An 11,794-nucleotide genomic window follows, 5' to 3' on the forward strand; every position below is an offset into this window, starting at 1 on the left:
ATGTATATTAAAGTGTGGGGCTAGATAAACACCCTATATTTCCAATGTATATTAAAGTGTGGGGCTAGATAAACACCCTATATTTCCCATGTATATTAAAGTGTGGGGCTAGATAAACACCCTATATTTCCAATGTATATTAAAGTGTTGGACTGGAATAAACATCCTATATTTCCCATGTACAGTATATTAAAGTGTGGTGCTGAAATAAACACCCTATATTTCCAATGTATATTACAGTGTGGAGCTAGATAAACACCCTATATTTCCCATGTATATTAAAGTGTGGCGCTAGATAAACACCCTATATTTCCAATGTATATTAAAGTGTGGGGCTAGATAAACACCCTATATTTCCCATGTATATTAAAATTTGTGGCTAGATAAACACCCTATATTTCCCATGTATATTAAAGTGTTGGGCTGGAATAAACATCCTATATTTCCCAAGTACAGTAAATTAAAGTGTTGTCCTGAAATAAACCCCCTATATTTCCAATGTATATTACAGTGTGGAGCTAGATAAACACCCTATATTTCCCATGTATATTAAAGTGTGGGGCTAGCTAAACACCCTATATTTCCAATGTATATTAAAGTGTGGGGCTGGAATAAACATCCTATATTTCCCATGTACAGTATATTAAAGTATGTGGCTAGATAAACACCCTATATTTCCCATGTATATTAAAGTGTGGGGCTAGATAAACACCCTATATTTCCCATGTATATTAAAATGTTGGGCTAGATAAACACCCTATATTTCCCATGTATATTAAAGTGTGTGGCTAGATATACACCCTATATTTCCGATGTATATTAAAGTGTGGGGCTAGATAAACACCCTATATTTCCCAGGTATATAGTGCGGGGCTGCAATACTCATTATATATTGCCTTGGTACATGTATATAATGATATGTGCTTTCGAATTACCACAATATGTTGCCTATCTTTATCACATATTGCCCATGTATTTTATAGTGGTGGGCTGAAACAAACAGCATATACGTGCCCATGTATATTAAAGAGCGTGGGGCTAGATAAACACCCTATATTTCCAATGTATATTAAAGTGTGGGGCTGGAATAAACATCCTATATTTCCCATGTACAGTATATTAAAGTGTGGTGCTGAAATAAACACCCTATATTTTCCATGTATATTAAAGTGTGGGGCTGGATAATCACCCTATATTTTTCAGGTATATTGAAGTGCTGGGCTGCAATAAACATTATATATTGCCTTAGTACATGTACATGTATATAATGATATGCGCTTTCGAATTACCACGATATGTTGCCTATCTTTATCACATATTGCCCATGTATTTTATAGTGGTGGGCTGAAATAAACAGCATATACGTGCCCATGTATATTACCCTTGTATATTGCAAATGTCTATTTGGGCTGGAATAAACACCATATATTGCCCATTTATATCAAAATGTGGGGCTATATAAACACCATATATTGCCCATTTATATTAAAATGTGGGGCTATATAAACACCATATATTGCCCATTTATATTAAAATGTTGGGCTATATAAACACCATATATTGCCCATATATATTAAAATGTGGGGCTATATAAACACCATATATTGCCCATTTATATTAAAATGTGGGGCTATATAAACACCATATATTGCCCATGTACATGTGTATGATGATGTGTGCGCTAGAATTAACAACATATATTGCCTATGAATATTATGTTGTGGGGCTAGAATAAACATCATATATTGCCCATGTATATCATAGTGTTAAGATAAAATAAACACAAATAATTGCCAAATTGAAAATAACATCTACTGTCTGTGCATGCTATGGTATGTAAGAGAATAGCATTTGAAATCTGTTTCCTTGTTATATACCTTATGAAACCAATTTATCGGTGTGGAGTATATGGAAAGTATACTACAGGCCACAGGAGTGTATAAATTGTGGTCAGGTTGCCAAATAATAGACATATAATGTTTGTGGGGGAAATGATATGCTTACCTTCCTGTGTAGTGTGACGCCATTGAATCATAGTTATGGAATATGACATTATCTAATATCTACTTCATCCCTACATAGCTCTATCCAGAATCTGGTACGGAAGATATATTAGAACATAGCATCAACAATTACATATTTATCGCGCTCCATATTTATCTGTTTCCATTTTTGTAAAATTGTCGCAGACAGTTTCCAAATACACGGCATGGTTTCAAATTATATTAAGTAATCCAATGTTTTCTTTCTTGCGTGATAACGTTTGCAATCCGAAGAATTTCTTATTTACACTATTGCGTTTGTAACTGTTTGCAGGAGTGAAATGTAACAGTGTTATACCAAACGGAGCTTTCAAGGGATGTTCCTACCAGGCAGGCACATCCTGTGAGGTCGTGTGTAACGCTGGATACAGTCCTTTAGTGGACTTTGTCAATTGTTTACCAGACGGAATCTGGGACAAAAAATCCAACAATATCTGTGGATTAACGAAAGGTAAGTATCTGTTTATAGGAGGTTTGTTAAATGCTTCTATTTGGAATTTACATCAGTTTGGCCCCTAACATCTTTGATAAATCCTAGAAGGACAATACGGCTTTATGGTGTGGTGTTGTTGTTATTTTGCATACTGCATCTGTTAACAAATAGTGTATACCCATACCCTTTATGTGTGTCTTAACGTTCATCCTCACGCATTTATTCTATTATGTTCCCCAGTATTCTTCATATGTTAATACCCTTACTATGCATTCTATATTGTCCTAAACATGGCGATAAATGTAAAATAGAAGACATCATATACGATGTCTATTATGAAATTGTTAAAACAAATTGCTTGATAAAAGTGCTGTTGATAAAAGTGCTATTGGGTATCTTTATTATTTTGTTAACAATCTTGATTTTCATTGGTTGATTTCGGAAGTAAATTTGTAATAGACCTGAAGAACTAACTGTGCAGAGCAGACGAACATTGCGATGGCTGCAAGCACAACTACAAGATATGACGATCTTCCTTCTGAAATAATCGCTACAGATTGTTAGCCTATATGAAAATATCACATAAAACATTATAACAAGTGTCAACTTGCTATGAGAGTAATTTTGCCGGTTTCTCTGAGCTATGGTCCTCGACTATGCTCCTGGTTATACTCAATGTTGTTACTTCCAGTACAGTCATTCTGTATTATTATTCCATTCAGTTGTCGAACCAGAAAAGCTGACACAAGCAAGCTCAAATGCCGGTCTCACAGCTGCAGTCGGCGTCGTCGTCACGCTCCTCGTCATCCTCATTGCATTGGCAGTGGCCTTTTATTTCTTCCGCAGGTACAAATATATTACATTATACTTTATTGTGTGCAAATATTAACAGCTATGACGCTTAGTTACGCTCACAGCAACATTTTCATAAACAATGAACAATTACAATATCAGTGGTGACGTGTACAGAATCAAAAAGGTAACAATGAACAATAACGGTTGTTCAAATGTAATCATAAATGAAGAGTTATCGATATAGCAAATCGAAATGACATATACATTAACAAGTACTGGCATAAAGTGACGTGTAGTGACATGTACAGTGATATGTAGTGACATGTACAGTGATATGTAATGACATGTACAGTGACATGTAGTAACATGTACAGTAATATTTAATGACATGTAGTGACATGTACAGTGATATGTAGTGACATGTAGTGACATGTACAGTGATATGTAGTGATATGTAGTGACATGTAGTGACATGTACAATGATATGTAATGACATGTACAGTGACATGTAGTAACATGTACAGTAATATGTAGTGATATGTAGTGACATGTACAGTGATATGTAGTGGCATGTAGTGACATGTACAGTAATATGTAATGACATGTAGTGACATGTACAGTGATATGTAGTGACATGTAGTGACATGTACGGTGATATGTAATGACATGTACAGTGACATGTAGTGACATGTACAGTAATATGTAGTGATATGTAGTGACATGTAGAGACATGTGCAGTGATATGTGGTGACATGTAGTGACATGTGCAGTTATATGTAGTGACATGTAGTGACACGTACGGTGATATGTAATGACATGTAGAGTGACATGTAGTGACATGAACTGTGAAATGAAGTGACATGTACAGTAATATGTAATGACATGTAGAGTGACATGTAGTGACATGTGCAGCGATATGTAGTGACATGTAGTGACATGTACAGTGACATGTAGTGACATGTACAGTAATATTTGCAGTAAAATGAAATTTTGTTAAGAAACTAGTACATCTTCATATATCACACAAAGGAAATCATATATTTGGAGTAATATATATATATACGATTTTATTTAAGAAACTGTTCATCTATAGAGTATTATTACATGTATGATTGAGTACAGAAACTAGTTAGTTTACAACTTGTTACACAGGTATGATTGGTAAGTTAAGGAAATATGATGGTACCTCGGTCTCATTTTTAAAAACCCGATTGAAAATTTGAACACATAGTTTTAAATTTGTGATTCTTCAAAATACTATAAATTCGTTCATTCTAATAATGATATCTGATTTATAATTAATGATTTCTTTTGATATTGCAATTTTAGGAGGATCTTTTCACCAGATAAACAGAATGTCCAAGGTCGTTATCGTTCCTCGCCTAACGTTTACTTCAACGCTAGTGACAATCGGGGTGCGGCGGCCACGTCCCCGGCCGAGGGATACAGCAACCCCAGTCTTCATGCCGGAAATGGTGAAGCCATGCCAAACACAAACCCATTGAAGCTGGACCAGATCAACCTTGCCGACGACAACACAAAACAGAACCTCCAGAATGAGGGACACTATGACAGCATCAGAGAGGGTCGACCAGTGGCAGGAGCAGCAGGCCCCCATGAGGCGGTCAATCCACTCTACACCACTATGCAGCCACAGGAAGAAATGGCTTACAAAAACGCTGAGAGTGTTCCAGAAAAACCTGGATATCACAGATTCAACTGAAGAAAATAAACACATGGTGTGTGATTAATTGGGGAAATGTTTGGAAATATGTTGTTTTTTTTGTAATCGTGTTTAATAATAATTCCAATATTGAAATTTGTATTTAGTTAATATAAGATGTTTTGGATGTAAAATGATGAAACTTATCAAAAGTAAGAAGCACTTGGACAAGGAAGTCTGACCCAAAACCATGTATAATGTTTTCCTCTAATTGTCATTTGATTAAATGTGATATAAAATTTGAATTGACATCAAAAAAAATATGCCACTCTGAGAATGAAGTACTTTTAGTGATAAAATCGAAGTAGACGGATCGGATTTCAGATATTGCCTGTACATTACTTCCTATCGTAACATTACAAATTACATGTAGTCAAGGCCAACAAATGCATATCAAAAGATCCTTCTCCCGAAAAGTCATCCACAGTGTGATTGCATCAATCATATATTAGAACAATTTCTGTTTAAGTAAAACATTATATTAGCCGAAATATGGCATTAAACAAGATGACAATAAGTGGAAACCCCAGTACACGATTCACTACCTTGTCTGCAAGAAGTTTTAATTCATTGTCCTGTCGTGATTATCTTTATATATATATTTACTAAATACAAATACAAACTACATCTTTATCTGTTCTATTTTCTAAATGTAATTTCTTCCTTTTTATCAAAAAAATATTTTTTTAACTGTAATAACTATGTTTGAGACAACTTGGAACTATGTTCTGTAAGCCCACCGAAAGTGTAATACATACAATAGGTATTGTACAGGTGTCCGGATCCGTCGGGTTTAATTTAGACAGGTTATACAACATATATTATCACATGTATGCATTTTTCAGTGCGGGGCTTTTTTCTTTTCTTTGGAAAATATTTTATTATTTGGGTTATTACTAAATTAGTGGAACATTTCTATATTTAATTGTTTGGTTATTTTACTAAATTAATAGAACCTGCTTGTCTTGAATGAAGTTGCTATTAATAGGTAATCATATGATCTATTTTGCCATGCTTTAATCTTGAGGAAATGTTAATTTTGTTACTATTAAAATAAAAAGTTAAGTGTGATAACACGAGCCCGTCAAGTCCCCGGAGAATTCATTCAAAGTTTTATGAATATTTACCACATATGAATATACGTTTGTTATTATGATTCCTCGTTTTAATATATATGTATATGCATAGTATGTGCTGATTTTATTATTATAACTACCAGTGGTCCTGTTACAATGATTTACAAGTGATTTCATTGGAAAAGGACAGTGTGGTAAGCTTTAATATATTATTGAAATTTTATTGCACTTATTATTTGCATAAATTATACTATTTTTGATGGTATTCATATAATTTTACAATGCCTCCTGTAATTATTTGTCATTTGATGTCTGTTGCTGGATGAAGGCTAATAAAATTGTCTCACTTCCAGAATGAGTGAGGGGAAAGAAGGGCTTGAGAAGGTGAAACAAACTTGAATATACATTTACAATATTGTATACTCAACGTGATTTACAGGCAATGCCTGTGCCAATCCTGTTGTTAATTGCAACAATAAAATAATTTTGAAATGAAATGTTTTACAGAGAGGACAATGTTCTCAGTGTGAGATAAATTTATGTATAATACTATACCAAGGAAATCCATGTTATAAGATTTCAATTCATGATGTCTTATACGACAGGTGGTCTGCTGTGTAATCAGGGTATTCGCTGTATACAGTATATGTGGCGTACCGATGGGTTTTGTCTAAGATGGAATATTAACCCAAATCTGGTAGGTCTTTTTGGGTCTTTTTAAATGTCTGATGATTAAGAATATTCCTAAGATAGTTTTATCGCTTCCTCTCGTCAGAGAATTTCTGGAAATCTTCAGTAGAGTTGACAGATTTGTGTTTGCTCATATTTGAAAGCAGCAGTGGATTAATTATTAGTTTTACTGTGATATGCCGAATCCCTTTCACAGAGTTTCAGAAACAATCTTGTTTCTGTCTCGATGGGATTGATAACTATGTAAAGCTTCCGATAGAGGCAGCTTGTTTAAGGTCACAAAGAAGCTTAGATGTTTACCTATAAATAATAACTTTTAACATAATAAGACAACAGGTTTCTGTTTATGGATTTCGACAACAGGGTTTCTGTTTATGGATTTCGACAACAGGTTTCTGTTTATGGATTTCGACAACAGGTTTCTGTTTATGGATCTCCTAAAACAAGAGTACTATATTGTGTTTTGTGTCACTTAAGGGTTCTGTTGTTTGCTAAATACTGATTGGCTGGAGTACACTATATCATATTGAACTGAATTTAAATGTGTCACTATAGACATGTTACTAAACATTGTTTTTACTGAATAGTGGTATCCTGAGTACACATGGAATTACATAGGTTTCTACATTATTTGTGTGATCGCTATACTGGTTTCTATAAGGAATATTACCTAGCAAATTAATGGTAGTACAGTTGGTATATACCTCCTGTGTATAAAGTACCACAACAGTACTCTTAATTCTCTTAATCACAAACATTTATTGTGTCATAGTTTTAACAAAACTGAGAAAATATAACTACATCACTGTCTCGACACTGCTAATGTTTGTAAATCGAGAAATATGTTAATAATAATAATAAAAAAAAGATAATGCTACGCATGACACATAATTCAAAAATGTTTTCACTCAAATTTTTCTTTCACCGCATTTTTGTCAAAATCACGTCACAAAAATTATTACAAATATCAAGATATCTTGGATATATGTCAGGACTTTTTCTTATATGAGGGCGCTACTTATAAATGTTACTGAAATAAGGATGTTACTTACATTAGGATGTCACTGATATAAAGATGTCACGTAGATTTGTGAACGTCTTGTATTTGAGATGTCACTTATTTAAGGATACTACTTATACATGTATAAGGATGTTACTTATGTAAGACTGTTACTGATATTACGTTGTAACTGACATAAGAATGTATTATAATTGAGATGTCAGTTATATAATGTAGTTACTTATATGAGAATGTTACTGCTATAAGGATGTCGATGATTTTTAAGGTTACTCTAATATTAGGACGCTGCAAATATCACATGTTACCCATGTAAGGATGATACTGATTTTAGGATGTTACTAATATGAGAATGTTACTGATATAAGTATGGCACTGATAAAATAGTTTTACTGATATAAGGATGTCACTGATGTTCGGATGTCACCTATACCAGGATATTGCGGATCTGATTATGTTACTGATATAAGGATGTCAATGATGTTAGGATGTTGTTTAATTATATTAGTACTGATAAAATGGTTTTACTGATGTTCGGATGTCAATGATGTTCGGATGTCACCTATACCAGGATATTGCGGATCTGATAATGTTACTGATATAAGGATGTCAATGATGTTAGGATGTTGCTTAATTATATTAGTACTGATTAAATGGTTTTACTGATGTTCGGATGTCAATGATGTTCGGATGTCACCTATATCAGGGTGTTGTAGATAGCATATAAGGATCTCAATGATTTAGGAATTTTTTTCTGATAATAGGACGTTACAAATATCAGATGTTACTTATGTAAGAATAGTACTTATATCAAGATGTCACTGGTGATCGAATGTTACTAAAACATGTATTAGAGTATCACTGGTAAATAAGCTTCTTGGAGATTTTTCACTTATAGTAGAGATTGACATTGGAGTATGAAATAGAAACAATATATCTCAAATCTTTCTAGTGCCATATGACTCGTACACTTGCAGTCCATGATAACATTTATATAGATATATCTGTACAGTAAGAGCGGTTTGATTTCAGAATGTTTTACTATATCTAGNCCTAAAACATGTATTAGAGTATCACTGGTAAATAAGCTTCTTGGATATTTTTCACTTATAGTAGAGTTTGACATTGGAGTATGAAATAGAAACAATATATCTCAAATTTTTCAAGTGCCATATGACTCGTACACTTGCAGTTCATGATAACATTTATATAGATATATTTGTACAGTAAGAGCGGTTTGATTTCAGAATGTTTTACTATATCTAGCCTGAAGTTGTGGTTCGTGGTGGTCAGTGGTTTTAGAGCGTTTAACAGCGGTGTGATGGTAAACACCGGTTCGACCCCCGACATCCAGGGCAACTTTTGTTGGACCTTTATTCAGGGTCGTGAATTATCGTACGGGTATCGTTTCCTCGGGAGCAAACCCATGGTAATTTTTTGCTTATCCATTTCAACTTTCGTGTAACATATTTGTATCGGAAATGAAATAAAAATCAGCGTTCGAAAAGTCGACACTGTTCTTTGTTAGAAACATATCTCAGGTACGTAATGTTTCACAAGTTATTAAGGAAGTCGGTTACAACAGGTTCTTCGCCTTATTTCTTTATTCATAGAACTAGATCTGATACAAAATCTCCTCGAATTGTTTCAGCGTTTTACATATGTAATTTATCAACTCTGTTTAACTCTGAAACGCAGACAAATGATTGTCGTCAGTTATGTTATCAAAGTGTTTGGGGATTTTTAAGAAATTGGAACTACTGTGCCTTACAATAGGATAGGAATTAAACGAGAATTTGACTGATTGTATGCATGTCTTATGAGCAGATATAAATGTCTTCACGACCACTCACTGTGCACATGTCTACATCACTACACTGATCATACGCATGTTAGAACACTTTTATTGCAATATATACTCAGCTGTGATGTTTTGATGTAAATATATTAATCAGATGATTTAGATTTTGTATACATTATACTGATTGGTCACAATCAGGAATCGTACTATTGTGTTATTTAGCTCGATCAAAAAGTGGACTTCTGTGTGTAAGCTGGTATGAGTGTAGGTATGTACTGTTTGTATGAACTTTGCTTGACAAAGAATATTTCTATAAAATATATATATATATGCAAGTGTAAAAACAAAATAAAAACTCCTCATGTGAATGCTTGTTCTTATTATGTTGTAAGTATTACTCCCGAAGTACAAGGGTTTGGTTTTATTTTGTTTAACATCATATTAACAGTTAAGGTAATCTAAGGACGTGCCTCCATGCACGTTTTGTATGTATGTGTGCATGTGTGTGTGTATCGGAGACAGGGTATGTTGGGTATTTGCCCCCTTGTGATAGCACGGATCTGATGCCGACTTTAAAGTGATGTCTCACTGAAATACCATGTCGAAGGCACGTGAGTTCGGGTAAACTCTGTCTTACATCAATATAGGATTATTAAGGACAATATTACCTAGGGGTCTGGTGAACATCTTCAATAAACATAGCATACTGACTGATATAGTATAAGCATTCACGAAGTATAGTTTACTGGACAATAATAAAGAGACTCACTGCACCGTTGTCTAGCATACTGCACAAGATTTTAGATACTCATACTCACTTCCCGATTTTCTATTATATACTGGACAAGATTTTAGAGGCTCCCTTCCTGGTTGGACCAGACCAATTATCGAACAGATATACTTCCTCACCCGTTATCTAGTATACTGGACAAGGTTTTAGAGACTCCCTTCCTTTTTGGACCAGACCATTACTAGAAGCGCTTCTTCTTCACACTGTGTTATGTCTTGAGGCAGAGTTTCTTCTTACATTTCTACCTTTCTGCTAACTTTGTCAACGCAACTTGGTGAGATTCGGACAGTACCCTATTCAAATTTTATTTTAATTCAACTTACTTGAAACTGGCAAAAATTTGGAGAAAAGAATATCATGAATTTAATCCGTCCTAGTATGTCGATTTGAACACTCTGTATTGAATAATGCGATGCTGATATTTTTTTGCTTTGTTACACACTGACAAGTCACATAGTCGCCATTACATTGTCTTTGGTTTTGTCGTGCGCCAATTTTTGTTGCAAATTGTGTTTCTTTAATGACATCATGACATTGATGCATGGTCTTTCATGTAATAAGTGGCTTATCATACCACCGTCCGTCCGGTTTGTTACCCTACCAAGTAAAACAGCACAACGGTTCTCATTACCAGTTGGCCGATACACAGTTATTAGGGTGTTGAGCTGAACTACAACGTTAATTCAAGTTTAAATGTAACATTGCAAAGTAACCATTGTTGGAAACTTCTGCAATCCTTTATAGTTTCTGTTCCGGTGCCAAAATCCATTCGAAACAATATAGGATACATCTTGTTCTGTATATGCATGATCCGGATGTCCGTTACCCAGATACGTCCTGTATAATTAGAAAGAAAGTGTTATTCACTGCACTGGTATCCACGTACACCTGTCCTTCGCTTGGAAGTCAGACTTGGTTGCAATAGAAGCGACGTCATCCACATCAATGGGGTGTCAATGAGTATTGGCATGTTCACAGTATTTGCACCTTTGACATTGCAAAAAGTATAATGAAACCCGCGCAAAATGGCTGTCCCATTGATCCAGGCCTTTCAGCATTCTGCAATTAAAGGAGTTGGCTAATATTCATGTTTAAAAAAAGCATGCCGTTAGAAACTGTCCCTCTATGTGACGGAAACGTGTCACTTTATTTATGAAACCGAAGAGATGGTTGGCGATGAATAAACCACCCAAACATTGGCAATTGTAAAGCCGTGATATTTTGTAGATAGATCATCCTGCAACGATACAGAACACAAGCCTTTTACTCCACATGTACTCCATGTAACGAACATACCTCTAATACAGATACACAAACACGATTACAAACAAATTAACATTTATAACAACATATATAACCCCACACAATCACCGCGGACATATAGAATAACAGTCAGTTCATTGGAAATTTGAGAAATCTGGTGTTT

The 11,794-nt window shown here is 34.5% G+C and overlaps 1 protein-coding gene and 1 long non-coding RNA gene across 2 annotated transcripts in view; one reads left to right on the forward strand and one right to left on the reverse strand.

Annotated features, from left to right (window-relative positions):
- The window catches only part of LOC110459346, a 23,510-nt gene extending 17,228 nt beyond the window's left edge, over positions 1-6,282 (forward strand). The window contains exons 6-8 of the mRNA XM_021511559.1: positions 2,317-2,493; positions 3,198-3,321; positions 4,600-6,282. Coding sequence (XP_021367234.1) covers positions 2,317-2,493; positions 3,198-3,321; positions 4,600-4,993 — 695 coding nt within the window. The 3' untranslated portion in view covers positions 4,994-6,282. The remainder of the gene's footprint in view (positions 1-2,316; positions 2,494-3,197; positions 3,322-4,599) is intronic.
- Positions 6,283-6,366: 84 nt separating this feature from the next.
- LOC110459347 lies at positions 6,367-8,812 on the reverse strand. The gene is made up of 2 exons (XR_002463885.1): positions 8,475-8,812; positions 6,367-8,339 (listed from the first exon to the last, which is right to left on the reverse strand). It is a non-coding gene; the product is annotated as an uncharacterized LOC110459347 (long non-coding RNA).
- Between the last annotated feature and the right edge of the window lie 2,982 nt (positions 8,813-11,794).

Source organism: Mizuhopecten yessoensis, unplaced genomic scaffold, assembly GCF_002113885.1.
Source record: "Mizuhopecten yessoensis strain PY_sf001 unplaced genomic scaffold, ASM211388v2 scaffold10045, whole genome shotgun sequence".
Classification (NCBI taxonomy): domain Eukaryota; kingdom Metazoa; phylum Mollusca; class Bivalvia; order Pectinida; family Pectinidae; genus Mizuhopecten; species Mizuhopecten yessoensis.